At 40.9% G+C, this 18,542-nt stretch overlaps 2 protein-coding genes across 4 annotated transcripts in view; one reads left to right on the top strand and one right to left on the bottom strand.

The window, feature by feature from the left end:
- The window catches only part of nod1 (nucleotide-binding oligomerization domain containing 1), a 17,800-nt gene extending 9,015 nt beyond the window's left edge, over nucleotides 1-8,785 (top strand). For both annotated transcript variants that reach the window (XM_015042202.1, XM_015042204.1), the window contains 7 exons: nucleotides 941-1,024; nucleotides 1,130-1,213; nucleotides 1,283-1,366; nucleotides 1,455-1,538; nucleotides 2,139-2,222; nucleotides 2,349-2,432; nucleotides 3,818-8,785. In XM_015042202.1, coding sequence (XP_014897688.1) covers nucleotides 941-1,024; nucleotides 1,130-1,213; nucleotides 1,283-1,366; nucleotides 1,455-1,538; nucleotides 2,139-2,222; nucleotides 2,349-2,432; nucleotides 3,818-3,890 — 577 coding nt within the window. In that variant the 3' untranslated portion in view covers nucleotides 3,891-8,785. The remainder of the gene's footprint in view (nucleotides 1-940; nucleotides 1,025-1,129; nucleotides 1,214-1,282; nucleotides 1,367-1,454; nucleotides 1,539-2,138; nucleotides 2,223-2,348; nucleotides 2,433-3,817) is intronic.
- A 4,099-nt stretch (nucleotides 8,786-12,884) lies between these two features.
- znrf2b (zinc and ring finger 2b) overlaps nucleotides 12,885-18,542 on the bottom strand; it is a 36,475-nt gene continuing 30,817 nt past the window's right edge. Inside the window, exons 3-5 of one of the 2 annotated variants that reach the window (XM_015042201.1) lie at nucleotides 14,971-15,076; nucleotides 14,684-14,757; nucleotides 12,885-13,765 (exon numbers count right to left, since the gene is read on the bottom strand). In XM_015042201.1, coding sequence (XP_014897687.1) covers nucleotides 14,700-14,757; nucleotides 14,971-15,076 — 164 coding nt within the window. In that variant the 3' untranslated portion in view covers nucleotides 12,885-13,765; nucleotides 14,684-14,699. Of the gene's footprint in view, nucleotides 13,766-14,466; nucleotides 14,758-14,970; nucleotides 15,077-18,542 lie in introns of those variants that run through there. The other variant, XM_015042200.1, reaches the window with a different exon arrangement.

Here is an 18,542-nt window from a genome sequence, read left to right as displayed (position 1 = left end):
TGGGGGGGGGGGACCTGCAGCTTCTAACATGTATTGACATGTACTGGTGTTAATTATTCCTTAGTTTTCTATGCAAGAAAACCCAGCAGATTGCACCAAGTCATTGATTTGCAGCATTCACTCCTCCTGGACAAGAACATGGCAACAGTCTCCTGCATTGTGTCATTGACTTTACAGCAGTGCATTATACAGAGCAATGCATTTTCCTCCAGCAGAACCAGAACCTGGATCAGTACAAGCTGTAAGTCATAACTGACTGGAGGTTTGAGAAGACAGAGCAGAGACAAAAGAAGTGATGTAGCTTCTACGCTGATGAAAAGTAAAAAGTAAAAGATAATAATGCCACAATATTCATGTTACTTGGATTTTGATACATCATAACAGCTGTACAGCAACTCTCCACTAGTAGTAATTTTTAATTAAATGCATTTCGTAGATTATTTTTTCCACAGATTTTAGTGTAGAAGGTCTCATCAGTCTGCTGCTGTTTGTAGCTTCCTAACGGTGAGTTTAAAACGGTGACCGGTGGAGCTCCTCTACACTGAAAAAAAAAAAAGGTGATCCAACTTTAAAAAAATATTTATTACAAGTAATCAAATTGAGTTCTTCCAAGTGTATTAAGTTATCATGTTAAGCAAATGCAAATAAACTAAGTTTGACAAACTTAATTTGATTACGTTTAACAAATTAACTCATTTTCTTTTAAGTTGGAGCTCCATTTTCTTTTTTTCAGTGTAGTTTCTGTATCCTCTTCAGCTGGAAATATTTCCTAACAGGCTCAGTTATCTTTTCTTTTATCCAGAAGGTAAGAAGTCGAGGAATCTTCTGTCAACTAGCTGGTCAACATGTGGGGGAGGGGCAAAACGGTGCTGCTCTATCTACTATGTAGGTCAAAACATCTGAGCCTTTTATTTAAAGCTGATCGTTTTTCTTTCCTCAGGCTTTACAACAACAACATCACTGATGCTGGAGCCAAACTGGTGGCTCAGATCATTGAAGAATGTCCTCAACTAGCAGTTGTGAAGTATGTGAAACACCTGAAGAGTTCAACATCTTGCATGACTTTAATAAGAGCGATTTAAATTATTATTATTATTTTTTGGTGTTTAATGCTGTGATTAACATTTAGGATCGGTAAAAACAAGATCACACCTGTGGGTGGGAGGTATCTGGCCAGGGCGGTTAAGAAGAGCACTTCCATATTCGACTTGGGGTAAGTTCATCAAAGTAGAACTTAATATTGGTTAAATGTTCACTAGATAACACTGATGTTGTCCTCTAGGATGTGGGGCAACAGCATCGGTGATGAGGGAGCGGAAGCTTTTGCAGAAGCCTTGAGGAATCACCCACGTCTCACCAACCTCAGGTAGCAGGAAAGGCCAGAAACAGAGCAGTTCCTCACAGGGTGATCCAAACACACACACAAGTACAGTTTGTTTTTCTCTGTGCTCCAGCCTGGCAGCCAATGGCATCACATCCAGTGGAGGGAAGTGTCTGGCAGAAGCTCTGAAGGAGAACACAGTCCTGAGGATATTCTGGTATGGAAGTTCATGAGTTTAACCTGTTAGAGCAAAGTGCTATTCCAGTGTTTCAGGAACTCCTGATCATTTATGGAACTTCTTGTAGTATTGGGGGCGTCTGTGCTGCTGCTACATGTATAGTAATGAGATGCCATTTTAGGCTTGAATAGCTTCAATGATAGGCTAGCTCCTTTTAGCATAACAATAGTGAGGCTGTTAACAGAGAGTATTTGTCCTCTGTGAAATGGGTTGAAAGGTCATTCATGAAGAAACAGCATAAAATCCAGATTACAGTTTGGAATTACGGAATTCCAGCAAACTCAAAATGTTTGACCCAAGTCACAAAGTCTAAAAGGCAATTCCACCAAATTCTAAGAAAATTGATTAAAAGTTCTAATTTTGAAGAAATGAATAAAAATATCTTTCTCAATATTTTATTAAGAAAATGTAAGTATCTTTTTAAATCCAAACTGACCTACTGTCAGATGGTGAGGAACAAAAGGTTCTGTGTCCTTCATACAGTTTGTGTAACTGTGTGGTCTAAAGCCAGACATGAAGCTCACGGTGAGGAGGCCGGCTGTGTTTGTCTCAGTGTTTCTTGTTTCTTATCTTCTGCAGGTTGGTGCAGAATGAGATGATGGACGATTCAGCTCCGCACTGGGCCGAGTTAATCCAGGCCGACACTGGACTGAGCCACCTCTGGTGAGGAAGCCAGCCATGCATGAGAGCAGTGTCACTGTAATGACTCGGACTGGACTCGTGCCGCTGCTGCCGGTCGGCCATCGCTTGTGAGAAAGTCACCAACCGACTGTGTTTATCTGTCTGCAGGTTCATCAACAACAAGTTCACAGCTGCTGGGATCCAACACTTTGCTGAAGCGCTAGCTACCAACTCCAAGCTCAAGGAGATCTGGTGAGATTAAACCACCTTTGGACCCACTTGGACCCACTTTGGGTGCTCAAAGTGGGTCCTCGAGGGCTGACATCCTGCATGTTTTTGTTCTCTCCCTGGTTTAACGCACCTGGATCAAATGATGGCTCATTAGAGCAATAAGAAGAACATTGACATGCTGAGAAGGTTGTTACTACCACCAGGGAGAGAATTAAAACCCGCAGGATGCCGACCCTCGAGGAACGACTTTGGGCACCACTGATCTAAGGGTTTATGTCGGTTTGTTCACTTATTAAAACAACCTACAGCTTCACGCTCTCTGTGATCAGCTCAGTGTGGTTCATAAAAAAACATTTTGGGTTTGGTGTGGATAATATCTGTTGTAAGATCAACATGGCTGGAACCTGATGATGGTTCCCTCCACAGTAGGAGGAAACTGATTGTTCAGGTGCAGTCATGCTTTTCTTCACACATAAGCAGTGGCATAGCAATAAGAGCAGTCAAACAGAACATATTTACTTAGTGTTGCAAAAATGTTTGACCTGGATGTTTGAATCACTGCAATCTCTCCAGGATACAAAGTCTTTCAGTCTGGTTGTTTTACACTTCACACTACTGAGTTTGTACCTGAAGGAGAAAAGGTTCTGTTTGACCTGAGCGTGATCACAGGTGATGAAGCTGCTACCATCGATTTCCTCTCTAAATGTATTACTAATATTTCTATCAACATGAAGCTTATGGTATAAATGTTTACACCAGATGCCAGTAATAACCTAAGTTATCAACTCATACATAGAAATCAAAGCAAATGCCTCCATAAATGGCATCATGTTTTAAAACTTATGATGTAAAACAGGCACAAAGAAACCAGTTGAAATCTGTTTGGAACATGTTTCTATGTGCAAATCAATATTATGAAGTTTGACATTAACTGATCTATTTGAAGTTTTGTCATAACCAAGTATGACACAATTACTGCTTCAAAACATAATAATAGTAAAGGTTAAATAGGCATCTCTAAACTTTTAAATTTTATTTTTATTGTTTTTATTATATGAGATATCTGTTGTCAATTGGCCCCATGTAAATAAACTGGATTGGACTAAATGTTATGGAAGACTACTGGCCAAGAGGCTAAGCAACATTTTGCTTTTGAAACTTTTAAAATTTGGTTAAAATACATACATATTAAAGTTTCATAGTGAGTGTAAACATATCATTTCAGAACACTGATAATTTTGCATTAAAATAAATTCAAGCTAAAGTGATATCAGTCCAATCAACTTTGAGCAGTGTTTGGTTGAGAACCCATTGTCTCTCTGTGTGTGTGTGTGTGTGTGTGTGTGTGTGTGTGTGTGTGTGTGTGTGTGTGTGAACTGTATGTCTGATGGCTCTTGTTTCCACAGCGTGAAAGGAAACCAGCTCTCTGAGGAGGAACAGAAGCTGTTTGAGTCAGACAAACGACTCCGGTTCCACTGACAGGATCGCTGTGCTCTTCAAGGATCAGAAACACAAACACGTTTTCTGCTGCTGCGCTTCAACCAACTCAACAACATCACTTCCTGTTGTCCACAAGTTGAGCAGGATGGACACTGTGTTCACAGAACTGCACACACACACCAGTGCTATGTTCACAGCACTGGGATTCAGTTGGGATGTCGTTTCTGATGTGAACCAATATGCTTCAGAAACATCAGTACACTCTGAACATGATGTTCTGGAATCAAAATGTCTGCATGTCAGTCATCATCAACTCTCTGATAAAGGGATCGTCGACTAGTTGAACCTGTTGGCCAAAATATGTTAGAATTTTCCTAAAAGCATTGTGGTATGTAAAATCTCATAATTACTTAAAAAATTGTATATCCTAGTTATATTTTTCACCTACGTAGCTCGTCATTTTTTCAGCTGCGCTATGCATGCTGGGCCGATGATGTGGGCAGGTTATATGGAGTCGAGCCTTTAAACTAAACACAAGAAGTCAAGGGCAGAAAACATCTGGGTTGGGAAAAACTGTCTTGAAGTTTTGATGTGCAGCTATACACAAAATAGATATCTTGTGTATATCTATCTTGTGTATACAACATCTGTTGTATTTGTTTCAACAGATGTTGAAACAAATGTGATTGGCTTGTGCTATACTGTTTACTATGTTAGCTAGAGCTAACAGCATTAGAAGGAGTTGGCATGAAATCAACAATTGGAAGATAATGAATGGATGTTTTGCCTGACAATGATTCATTTTTACGTCTCTGTAACACACACACATTTTTTATTTTTTTTCCCAGTGCTCATCATGCACAGCCTGAGTTAGAAACTGGAGCTCATTGCAGCTAATGCTCTTCTTCTGTGTTACCATTAACAGGCAGCGGCAGCACAAACACCAGCTTTTTCAGCCGACTCTCTCCCGTTCGGTCTTCCTCATTTTAGTTTCCCCTCATCGTTTTTGCATCACCTTTTATTTCAGCGCTCCTGTTCAAATTGAAAGGGCTAAGCTTTACGCATTGCGCAAAAAACACAGTTTTGGCTGGACAGCGCTGTAGAACATAGCATACTCTTCTACCATGGTGACGTCTGTGTGACAATATTTTATTTAAATATGTGAAAAATGCCTCTCTATGTCTATTGCTGCAACTAACCATGGATCCCTTTAAGGGCCCAACATATGGGGGGCCAGGAGGGACATTATTAGAGACTGATGGAGATAAAATTGAACTCTTTCTCACAGCCTATTGAAAACCTTAAATACAAACTAGTGAAAGCTCTTCATACAAACTTCAGATCCTTTAATATAAACTATTAAAGGATAGTTTCATATTTTAATATTAATATTTTATGAATATTCATTAGTTACTGATACAGACTCCTTGACATGGACAATAAGTATGAAGTCACCGTACACCTTATGTTTTTGAAGAAGGTCTACTTCAAAAATAATTCATTGAATATCTCCTACTGAATTGGACATATTTATTTGAAACAGTAAAACGGTTATCAAAACAATTTCACATATTACATTTTAATGTTTTCTTGTGTGAAATTGATTGATTGTACTTTTACAAGAAAGTTAAGTTACAATACAAGGATTTTATTTTATTTTTTCAGAGTAAATGCTACATTATGAAAAACCTCAACACAGCTGAATTCATGGCTGAACTGCAAATCCATCTTGGAACTCAGAAAGGATTACCTAGACCTTCCTGTTTAAATAAAACCACTTTTTGTTTAACCAAAGTGCCTTCAACTGAATCCATCAGAAAATATTTCACTAGTCTGTATGAGATTTCTTCATTAATCTCTAAGGTTTTCAGTGTGCTGTGTTCCAAGCATTCAGCTTCATTTGTGTCTGTATTAGCTAATTCTGATTAATGTCCCCATAGCAACGTATTTGTATTAGCATAGTGATTTCCTTTGTGACATGTTGCAGACACAAACTCAGTTCATCTGCTGGAAATTCTCCAGGATTACAGTTTTTCTTTGGTCTTAATCTGTCATGTTTCATGTGAGAGAAATTACCTGTGAGTTTCATTCCATGTCTGACTTTTACATGAAATAGGAACCGGTCACAGTGAAAAAACAAAACAAAACAAAAACCAAACAAGAAACATGCCAACTTCCCTGTAGAATATATATTTTGGTTTTGTTCGAATACGGTTACATCTGACAGGAAATAATTTCCTTTATAATTACTGGTATTGCTGATAGTGGTTGGTTCACAATTGTGCACATCCTTTACTTGGCTAAATCATATTTGGTTCAGTTCAAAGCTTTCTGTCTTCTTTGGCCTTGAACATCTTCACCCACGTCTACCTCAAAGGTTCTCACAGTCAGGATAGTGAGGACGTCTCTGGTCCACGTCGCTCCACAGACACAGGTTTAGTTTACATCCATCCTCATGTTAAAGCAAAGTCTGTCTGTAGTAAGGGCAGAACCAGAGCGGCAGAAGGTAGCTTCCCTAATGCATATGAAGATAATTTTAATAATGTAAGCAATTTTACAAAGAAAGATTTACCAACTGATTGTTTACTTCCATTCCTTGTCAGGTTGGTTGCTTGATTACTCCAGGAGGATCAGTATCAGAGGATAGTTTTTGTCATACTGAACATCACATATTTTGTTATCACTCTGTACCATTCAAGTATTTGTCATTTTGTACACAATAAAAAAATATTGAAATGAATGTTACTGGAGTTGTCTGGTTCCTTCATGCCTTTTGTGTTTATGGTCCAATAAAATGAAATTCACTCCCATAAATTAGGTATTTTCCCATGTTTAGGTATTTTCAACTGTAGTTTTGACAACTGGTAGGTCAGATCATCGAAAGGCAACAGTAGCTCCAACAATCGGACTCACCAAAGTATACATTCCATCGCTGAACACCCAACACATTTAGCCAACCTGAATGTCGATGATGACCATGTCCTTCCCTTTATAACAGTATACCCATCTTCTGCAGACTTCTTCCAACAAGGAAAAATTCCAAGTCATGAAGCTTACAGTGTCTCAAACTGGTTTCTTGAACATGACAATGATTCGCTGTCCTCTGGCCTCCACAGTCACCAGATCTTAGTCCAACAGAACATCATTAGGAGGTGGTGAAATTTACATAACTGATATGCAGCAATCAAACCTGTCAATGTGGACCAGAATCTGACAAATGTTCCTGATACTATTATTGAATCTGTGCCACTAAGAATTAAGACAGTTCTGATGGCAAAAACCCAACAGGAGCTAGATGTACCAAAAGGTAGAAAGTGTTTTAGCAACTGGAATAAGAACCTGAACTTGACTGCATTGTCTAATAACTACAATGAATGAAATTAAAGATGTACATTTATGTATGTCAATTTAAATTAAATGAATAAAGTGACTGCTGCTTGGAAACACCTTACAAACAATCAAACTTGACTGCTACATGCTGACAGTTATCAGTAAAGTAAGAGTCCTCACTCCAATCCAGCTTCATAAACCAGTGTATCGTGGATGGAAACATAGTAATTACAAAATACACAGAGAGACTCATGAAATGTCATCAGCACATCTATTAAGGCCTGTTGAACAGTTCTGCTTCAATTCACAAACAGAAATAAAAAAAGACAGAGTAAAAACTATCAACAAAACTCAACCATTTGATCAGATGTGGACAGAAAGGATCAGTAGGAATCACTAGTGTAGCTGTCACATTATAAAGACATGAAGGTACATGTGGATCTCTGAGATGTCCACTAACTCAGAAAGTGGAAGAGGAGACGCCACTGCAGGGAGGAGCTGCAGCACCACTGTGTGGTCGGACGATGTATTACAGGGCTCTGCTAATCTCTGTGTGGCATTCAGGCTTTACACGGTGAGCATGAAAAGCAGCAGCCGTGTTTATCCCAGGGTGGATCCCAAAACTCCAAAGTTCTCTCCATTTCTTCTTCAGGAACCAAAACAGGTTGACACATTCAAAAACACAAAAGGTCCTGTGACAGTCAAAGTGCCTTCAAGTGACTCCAGTACCTCACATGTGGCTCCAAAATCCTGGATCCACAACTGATATGCATGAACAGACTGAGAAAAGAACAACTATCAGGGAAAATACCTGAACTAGTTGCTCAAGCCAAAGCATACTCAAGCCAAAGCATGAGCATTTCTGCATTTAACCTACCAAACGAGTCAACGACAGAGATGTTCAAGGTGAAAACATAAACTGTTCATGTCCTTTGAATCATACACTTGTTTACCTTTGATATTCTATTTTTTTTTAATTACTATTTCTAAACAAATTAGAAGGGACCAAAACCAGGAGACCAAAACTTTGCCTGTGTTGGCTAACGCTAATGATGGCTAACTTAGCAGCTAAGTTAAATACTCGCCTCAGGAGATGAACATGGATTTGGAAAAGTCATCACTGATTGCTAAGATTTTATAATGCAGTGCCCTCAAAATACTAGAAAACAGAAAGAGAAAGTTTCTCCACCATTAGTACATTTAGCAGCATGTACACAACTTTGACTGACAGCACCAAGAAACTCCTTCTGGCCCCGATTGAGGATTGTTGCATTTCTTTAGACAGCATAGGGAGAAGGTGGAGGAGATCGATCTTTTCAAAGATTATCCATCAAACTGTCTCCATACGGTGACAGTTGTAACAAATATGATAAAAAACCCCTGTTCTTATAAAATCACCTTCAGTCAACTCTGTTCAGCCAAAAGTGCACGTGCTTTTTCATGTTCAGGGTTTACTGCTGCATGTGCAGTTCTGAGTTAAAAAATTACATTAACTGGCGTGCTTTAGAGGAAAAGAAAGAGGAACAATACGTGGGGGGAAGTTCATCATGTGGCAACATTCACCATGAAAGAGCAACTTTTAAAGTTCCTGTTGAAGAAGTTGAGAAACAGAAATACATTTTCTAAGTTTCTCTATGGATGCAAAACAGGGGAAAGATGGAGAGTGCTGGATTATGTACTGGAGTAACAGAAAAGACAAAAAAAAAAAGTTGGGGAAGAAATGGGGAACAGGTTTCCATAATGTTGTGGAGCTTTGGGATCAATGGGATCAGGTGGTTCCCTTTGTCTCCAGGTTGAGGAGGAGTTTGTTCATCACTGATGAAGTCTTCAGACAACCTGCACTCCTGCAGGCTGGACGGTCCCGTTCTTTCGGCAGGTTTACTCAGATGAAGGACTTTGACCCGAGTCCAGCAGGCACTGTTCAGTCCAACAGTCTGGTCCAGGTAGAAAAGAGCTCAATGTTTCAGCTCACCTATCTGTGCTTATTACTGTCCAGCTCTAGAAGACAGCAGCTTATCTGCAGCTACAGCAGCTGACGCAGCAGCTTCTCCACCAGATGCAGGAAATGTTTGCAGAAAGCAGAAGAACAGGCAGGTCCAGTGTGAAACAATTACCAAAGGAACAAACCTGAACTCAAGCATGTATAGGAATGTGTTTATGGGCTGGTAAAACCATGTTCCAGTTGGTGTCTTAAGTTAAAATAATCTGTATAAAGCAATCATGGCACAGTAAAAAAAATTATTTTAGACATTGTTTTTAGTACCATCACCTTCCTAAAATAGTGGCATTAGTGGGTTTTTGTCTAAAGATACCAGGCTCATCCACCCATATCCTCCACCCACTTCCTCTCTGCTGCGCTGGAGCTAGCATAGCCTGTCATGAATGCTAAGGCTAGTTAGCACAGCCAATGATAACAGCAGATAAATGATTATTCTTTAAAGGTATGTCGTTTCTCTTCCATTAGGACATTTAGCAGCAAGTACTTGAGATTGATTGACAGTGGTAAGACCCTCCTCCTGATTCTGATTGGTTGTTTGGGGTCAAGAGTGGTGCATTTCTTCAAATGGCAATATGAGCACAGGGAGGAGATGATCGATCTTTTCACAGATTATCTGTCTCAAAACAAACTGTCACAACATGGTGACATCTTTAACAAATGTAATGTAAAATGCTTTTTAAAAAAAAATAAAATTACATACAGCGCCTTTAAATATAACTGATGCTTATGCACTCACACCCAAAAGGTGATACTTCATTCGGTTTTGACTGATATATTTCTTGGCAGTCAGATGTTCCAATCTTCTTTTGTTTAGTAATAATGGAAACCACTGAGCTTTCTGGGACCTTCCAGACTTTTGAAGTGTTTTATGTAGCCTTCTGCAGATGTGTTTGACTTCATCGCTTCGTTTCTGCTCTGATTTGCTCTGTCAGCTTCTATAGACATGTGACCCACTCCAGATGATGTTGGGTCAACCAGCTGGACTGCAGAAACATCTCAAGGATGACCAATCAGATCTAAAAAGGGTGTGAATATTTTTGCATGTATTATTTACATTTACTGTAATTTTTTTTATATGTGAAAATATGGGTTTGTCATTATGGGCTGTTTACTATGGCTCATATTGGATGATTGGATGATAGTGTAGCCTTTCATCTTACTACATGTGGAGAAAGGTAGGGGGTGCTAATAATTTCTGGTGGCAGTGGAAATGAGGGAGGGGGGATTTTATACATCATATCAGGACAATATGAAACCTTTGTGACGGGATGGCAGCTGGGTGCAGTGTGTTGATTCTACCACAATTTGCACCGAACACCAGAACATGAGAGCCAGCCAGTTGACTGGTTGGTCAGAGGAAAGCTGTGAACTGGAGATGGAAGAAGTTCTGACATCTTCACACTTCGTCCCTTCTTTTGCCATTTTGAACATGTAGAATATTTTTATCAAACCTCAGTATTCTACATTTATCATTTTAGTTAAATAATCACAACTCAATCAGATAAATCATTCTAAAAACCCTGAAATCTTAATTCACAGTGTTATCTCACAACTTTGTCTCACTCCATTACTCTTTTGCTTAGGTTCTTCTGATCCTCAATCAGGTTTGTTGACTCAAAATATGACACATTATGAACCCTGAATACAACAAAAATAACTCTGTGACCTCCTGCTGGTAAATATTATTTATTGGAGTCATCTATTCATATCTTCTGACAGAGACTATGAGCAGAATATGGAAAATGACTTTGGATCTCTGGTAGTCGAAGCAGATTAAGACGATTCCTCTGGTTGGAACCAAACACTCAGCGACCTGTGAGACTGAACTACCTGAGAAACCCCAACTTCAGCAAAACCCGGCTGTACTGATCCACCGGACCGGAGGAAAACCAAGGAACACACAACTCTTTTCCACCATGTATGGTGGTTTCAGCTGAGCATGGGGGCGATCAGTTTTAAACCAAAATATGCAGAAAATGCAAAGATTAGCCTTAGTTATGATCAATTTCAGAACAGTCTTGTGTCAATGTGTTTAGATGTTCTTCAGTCAGGAACACAGAAGGCCTTCTGATGGAGGGCTCCCATGTTTGGGAAATGTTTCACTCCTCCAGTCTGGTCAGCCAACACTGGCTGTCAGTAATTGTTGCACACTGTTTCTTTAAGAAGTAGACCACAAACAACAAAGTATAAAAGACAGAAAAAAAATTAAACAAAAACAGAAAAAAAATTAAACAAAAACCCATGGTCCTCTAAAACCTTTAGAAACTCCTTCTGTTGTGTCATGTTGTCTTGTTGCACCAAAGCGACACGTCATCGCCGTGGCAACAGGAACTCGGTTCATTTCCAGTTGGAAAAAAAAAGCATCTGTCACATTATTCTCTAATGTGACAGAAAAGGTGACCACTGACATTAGTTTATGTTGTAAATTTGGATCTTTTCTTTTTCAAGCGACTTTTTGAATGCCTCAATATTTTTCTGTTTAACGTTTTGAAAAAAAGTCTTAATAACAGTTCATTAATTTGTTCTCGAAGTGCTTTATTCCCTTCAGAGCATCGGGAGGTGAGTGATGACAGAAACTCAGATCAGGAAATGAAGGAGCTTTTCATGTCCAGCAGCTCTAACCAGATCGTCTCCATTTCAGGCAGAAACATTTCTACAAGGTAGCAGCAGTAGAGAAACAGAAAACCAACAGAAGCAGCAGTTCTGCATGCTGCAGAATCATTCTGGGAATGAAACACGGTGAGAACATGGAGAGAAATGCAGCAGCATTTAGAAGCTCATTGGTTCCTGTTGAGGCTCACAGACAGTTTGACACACAGTGAAGCACGGCGGTGTTGGCGTCGTGCTGCGGGGAGGTCTCTCATACTGCCAGGTGGATTTGTTTAAAAATAATTAGAGGCCATGTTGTTTTCAAGTCTCTGTTAAAAAATTTTTCAGTGGATTTTGACACAGTGTGAGCTTGTTTTCTATTTTATAATTATGTTGCATTTTTAAGTATGTCTTATTCTGCTTTTAATGTTTTCTTATATTATTATTGTCTCGGTTTTATAAATAAAATGGACTGGTTCAGAACGAGACAATCCCAGAGGTGACGGAGTGGCCGTCCATGGATTGCCCGATCCAGAAGAACGCATCAAACTGTGGCTTCTGTTAATAGGATTCCTGCTGAAACAGCGACTGATCTGGTTAGTGGTTCTGTTTGGGAACCAGCGGTCCGGTTCCCAGCTGAGCAGCAGGTCCGCTCCATGCAGCAAGGGCGTGAAGCAGCTCTCTCAAACATTTGTTCAGTGATTCAGTTCTGCAGAAACACTAAACCTTACAGAGTATTTTTGGTCCTGTTTCTACTGCAAATGTTTAAGTCCACCTGAAATGCAACAAAACTAACTTAAAAACAATCCTCTCAGCAAGATAAAGAGCTTGTTTTCAGTTAATAATTCCTTAAAATAATAATAAAAAAGAAGCACTACTTCCGCTAGCAGATTATTTCACTTATAACATGGAAAAATGTCTTTTTAAGGAGTTATTGACCTAAAACAAGCTGCTATGTCACTTCAAGTGTATTAAAATATTAGAACTAGGGAGCAGACAATAATACTTTGTAAGATTTAGTGTTTTTGTTGTGAAAGCAGAGAGAAATGTTTTTGCAGTTTCTACAGTAAATGTTGGGGGGAAAAAAAGCTGATCCATTTCTGTCCAGGGAGAAAAATTCAACTACATGTTTTTCCCCGTTTTGCTCTGGATGGGCGCACTTCCCCAAAGTTTTTTTTTTGTTTTGTCTCATTTTACTCACCCTTTTAAAACACTCTGCTATAATCCCCAACACAGCTATATATTAAAGTATCTGTAAATCAATGCAAAAGAGAAGCCTGTTGCCAAGGTAGAGAAAGTGCTGTCGTAAAACTTCTTGAAATGGAAGAATAAAATGAGCTTTTTGCTTTTCTCCTGCTGGCACCGGCAGCCTGCAGAGGCCTGAGGCTGGTAACTGATGCAGTCGGCGTTGCATCTGCAGAGCCCTGCTGCACGGTTCGGGGTTAAAAAGCACTCATGAGACGTGTGACGGACGGTTTTCACAGTTGATTGGCACCGTTTGGCGACAGCTGCCGGTGCAGACAGGGGCCGCCCGGCTCCCGGCTGCTTTAATGGCAGTTATGGTGAGATGATTCTGCAGCAGAGAGCTCCTGTCCCATCCCGCTCGGTGCTCAGCATTGCTGCAAACAAGGCACTGGGAGAAAAAAACCGACGCTGACGGAGGAGGAGAGAGGAGGGCAGCGGAGCTGAGCTACAGCAGCAGCAGCACCACCCTGCTCCTGTCCTGATGGAACGTCAGGCCTGACTGAGCAGATGTGTCCATTCATTGGGAGAATAAAAAGAAAGTGCAACTCAAACATAAACCCCCCCCCCCAAAAAAAAACACACACACATAGTTTATATCCCTGAAGATTCCTCCAAAGAGATTTGGCATACTGCGGTTCTACACCGTGCGGTTGGTTGTTTGGGAAGGGGCGGGACGGGTCAGCCAATCACAGTGTTGGCGGGGTCCGACAGTCTGGCTGGATCCGAGCTTCATTCTGTCAGAGTGGGTTACCTGGGATCACATGACGCAGAACAAAGACACAGAGTCAGAAACGACCTGCTGACGTCTTCAGATACACATCAGTTCAAACACTGGAGGGTGTGCTTCTACGACAGGAGGTTGTTCCACAGAGCAGAGGAGAGTTTGGACTGTATGAACATTTCCCCCCAGAACTCTCTGACCTTCACACTGAACTGACAACCTGTTCTCTCCCTCACCAGTGGTGGCACTGCACCAGAAATGGAAGGAATCAGCACAAAAAAACACTGAAGAAGAGACTGAAATCTACTTCGTTCTTCAAGGAATATAAAGACAAATGAAGCAGCATCAGATTTTAGAGGTTGGAGGATTCTTCTTTTCAGATCACGTCTTTTCTCTCGCTAATGCTAGATAAGTTTGTCTTCTTTTTATTTACCCATAATGCCTTGCGCTAGTTCATTTGTGTTCACACAATGCAGCGTCTCTAGCGTCTCAACCGAACCGACGCTAGAGACGCTTCAAGGTCAAATAAGTAATTAGATTAATCTGCATCATGTAATATTACGTGTTAAATGTTTCTTATTAATCGCATGCGTCAACATGCAGAGCCCTAAAACATAAACATACGTAAACACGATCAGTGTAAACAGCTCAGTTCGGAGCTTCATTAACAAAGTAAAGTCTGCAGAATTTTGGAAAATTTTCAGTAAGGGTGGGTGTAACGTAACAAAAGGTGGAAATGCAATGAACTTTTATTTTGCTGACAGGAGCCTGTATCCCACACTCAGCAGCTCCTGCTGCAGTGGGCGGAGTCACAGCTCAGCATCTGTTCTGGACTACACAGTGGAAACGCTCACAGAAATGGCCGAGACAAGAGAAGGTTCCAGGAACAGAACGGACTGCTCAGGGCCTCCTGGTGGGTCAGCGCTTCCGCTCTGGGTAGAAGGTTACCTGTGCAAAGGAAGCTTTAATCTGCCGGGTGCTCCGGACACGATCTGTTCACCTCAAACCACTCGTCGATACAGCTGGAACACAATCAGAGCAGAACATTCACTCACAGCATGTTATGTCATTAAACCTAGCAGAGACGCATGGTGTAAGCTGTTGGATGATTCTGCACCATATGGAGCCACATGTCAACTTTTACATTTTAAGATGTGTAATGAAGCATAATGTGTCATTTCTGGAGTCTGGCGACGTTCATGTGAAAGAACAAGGACTAAAAACAAGCTTCCCACCCTTTGTGATAGATGCAGAGGCAGGGCAGGCGGGCGATGGTGTTTCCCTGCTGCAGCTCCTCCAGGCAGATTGCACATTCTCCTGCATCCTTAGGCAGGACGTCCTCTAGTGGCCAGAACACACACAACAGCACAGGCATGAGGAAGAATGATGGCACCATTTCTAATGCCATCCATATTGAAGAACTGAGATGAATACTGCTGAATTAAAGGGACAGTGCAGCAGTTCATTCCATATTATTATGAAAGGTAGATCATCACAAACCAGGAAATATGAACTGTGAGCTGCAGGCGCCTTGAATGAAATATGTAGTTTTTTGCATATGCAGTCAGTGAAGTGACCACATCCTGCCTGCTGCTGGCAGAGGGAGCAGGTTACTGCACAACGTTTTCCCCTGATGATTAAATGGAGGTATTCATAATTTTAAAAAAACTGATAAATTAATCTTATATTAGAAATGTGTCTGATTAATGTCAGCATAGTTCCTCCAACTTGATCCTTGGTAAGTGCAGAATATGCATCAACTGGCAGTAGTGAGGTTAACCATTAATTGTGATGAATCGATTACAGAAATAACCATCAACTTTAGTAACTGAATAATTGCTAACTAGAGTATACAGAATAACATGCAATCTGCTAAAATAACACACAGAGCAGCAGTTAAGACAAAACTTTACAAATATATACATTATGAAAAGTATGCACAGCATGCCAGCCCCCCACAATTACTCAATGAATCACCAGAATTATTGATAAAATTATTGATTACTAAAATAATTGTTGGTTGCAGTCCTATGTGGGATACATACAACACTTTGGCTTCATTAAACCCAGGGCAGCGGCCCTTTGTGTGGCCTTTGTTCATTAGAAGTTGGACAGGAAGTCGGGGACAGAGAGCAGGGAAATGGTTCAGGTCCAGGAATCAAACTCACACCTGTAGCCTGGTGTTCCTGCTCTACCAGCGGGCCACAAGGCGCCCCCACCAACACTATAGTCAGGACAAATCTTGATTGTTTTCAGCTAGTTTTAAGGCAACACATTTTAATTTTTTTTTTTATCAAATAAATCAAGTAGTATCATTTATAGTAGTAAAAAGTACAGCCAGCTTTAGCCCCATTGTCATTGTGTAGTGGCTGACAGCAAACTGAATCATTCCTTCACATTTCATGACATGTTGTTAGGAATAACATTTTATTGAATCATAATGATGGATTGTCTGTTGCTGCTGAATGATAGATCTATAGAGCATGGACTGCACCCACACTGCTGAAACAAATAAAATGATTTGGAACTGGTTTATTCACTTTAACTTCAGCCATCACACTAACTAGTTCAATACTCAACAGTAACCCCCATGTTGCTTGCTGCTACTCTTTATGCATGCTTTAACTGCCCACATATGCTGGCATTTCCCAAAGGTCAGTGAAGGTCTCACTGATTTACCAGGATGGGTTTAAATGTCCTCACAAATGTGTTCATACCCTCAGTTTAATATTGTGGCTTTGAAGGCCACAGGAACCCCCCCCGCTAGCCCTATTTCCAGTCAGAGTGGCAACTGTGTGTGAGTGTGTGTGTTCCTATGAGTGAGCCCCTCCCACTATGAATAGCATTGGTCTGGCTCTTAAGTGGAAGTCAGCATGTGCACCATTAAACCCATCACCTGCAGCAAAACACAGAGTCATTAGGGCTGATCTTATGTAACCGTGGATTAACCCACATACGCCGGCAAAAGCTTGTTATTATGGGCTGGAGCACATGGCATCCAGCTCACTGAGGCCAAAAGCATCTATAATGCACAGAGTTTGCAGTGGACGAGACTGTGGGTAAACACAGACTGAAACCAAATCTTTGTGCTTACTACATAGAGGTGTGTGTTGACTTAATGCCAGAACAGAAACATTACCTTAGAGCAGGGGTGGCCAAGTCCAGTCCTCGAGAGCCACCATCCTGCAAGTTTCAGATGCATCCCTGCTTCAACACACCTGAATCAAATGACTGGCTCGTTATCAGGCCTCTGTAGAGCTGATCCCGGTCTGTTGGAGTAAGGATACTTCTAAAACTTGCAGGATGGTGGCTCTCGAGGACTGGACTTGGCCACCCCTGCCTTAGAGAATCCAGTTTTACCACACATCAATCTGAGAAGGGTCATACAGGCTGGTTCAGAGTTCATCAATCTACAACAAAAGTGATTTATAAGGGGGGAAAAAAAAACACCTCGGACTAGGAGTGGATGTCCCAGCAAACTCAATCATGCATTGATCAGAGTAACCCAAGAGCTTCATGTCAGACTCTGCATGCCTCAGGTAGCATGCTCAAGGGTCAAACTCATGACCAAAAGAGTATGGCTGCTTTGGAAGTCCGGCCAGGAGAACGTCTCTTCTTTTTAAAAAGAACACTGCAGCAAAACATTGGTTTGCCTAAATCATAGTTAAAAACACCAATGTTCAATTTGTTCTGCGGCCAGTGGACCTGGACAAGGACCTGGGCACCTTGCAAGCTCTGAGTCTGCCATCATCTCCTCTGCATATTCTCTAGCAAAATGTGAAGCAACCTGAAGCTTGTTCTTTTAATAAGACAATGATTCCAAACATATTGTGAAACTTAAGACTTATCAAATGACCTTCAATCACCCTTAGCTTATTCACACCAGGCCTGGACCAAAAGAGGGCATTAGTTTTTTCTCTGGTGGTTTTTGCTGTCATACTGTATCTTTTGCAAATGAACTATACCTTGTAAATACAGCTGTACAACTGACAACACAGGTCTGTATTCACACCAGAGGCAAACTGCACCAGAGTTGCTTCCTTGTTTGCTCCGCATATCCACACTTGCACAACAGGTCCAGACCAATAAGGAAGCAAACTTTGGTCGGTTTAAAGCAGACCTAAAATGGTAGATGTGAATACATCCTTACGTTCCAGAGAAGATCTTCTCTGATCCAGTATGGTTGATCATCAGAAAGGTGAGGGATCAGTCTAAAACGGAGCAGGATGACCTTGTTCATGTTCTGAAGACTTAGAACCAGAAACATGAAGAACAACACTGGAGATACGCATCTTCCTCATGGACTGAAATCTGGCCTCCTGTTGCAATGAAGGCCTGCGTCAGCTTCACCAGTGAGCATTTAAGAGTCATCCAGAGGAAAACTCTTTGTGTCACCTGAGGCAGACCACTTTATGGTGCAGCTCATTAAAGCACAAGATGCAGTAAGAGCAAACTTGAGTTCTTTGGTTGAGAACAACACTGCCTGCTGTGTTAGGAAAATGACCCAAAATCAATCACCAAGGCAACAATGAAGTTTTTATAGAAGAATTACAGAAAGTCCTTGAAGTGACTGAGCCAGTGTCCAGACATCTATAGTGCTGAGGATTCTGAGACTGAGGAGAATTTTAATGTTTGATTGCATAAGACACATAAGACATTTCAGTTCATTATCCATCCATCTATCCATCCATTTTCTTCCGCTTATCCGGGGTCGGGTCGCGGGGGCAGCAGCTTCAAAAGGGAGGCCCAGACTTCCCTCTCCCCATCCACTTTTTCCAGCTCCTCTGGGGGAACCCCAAGGCATTCC

The sequence above is a fragment of the Poecilia latipinna genome, unplaced genomic scaffold (assembly GCF_001443285.1).
Source record: "Poecilia latipinna isolate Pla-1442-1.1 unplaced genomic scaffold, P_latipinna-1.0 Scaffold581, whole genome shotgun sequence".
Lineage (NCBI taxonomy): Eukaryota > Metazoa > Chordata > Actinopteri > Cyprinodontiformes > Poeciliidae > Poecilia > Poecilia latipinna.
Note: the sequence above shows the minus strand (reverse complement) of the source record. Positions and strands in the feature narration are given on the sequence as shown.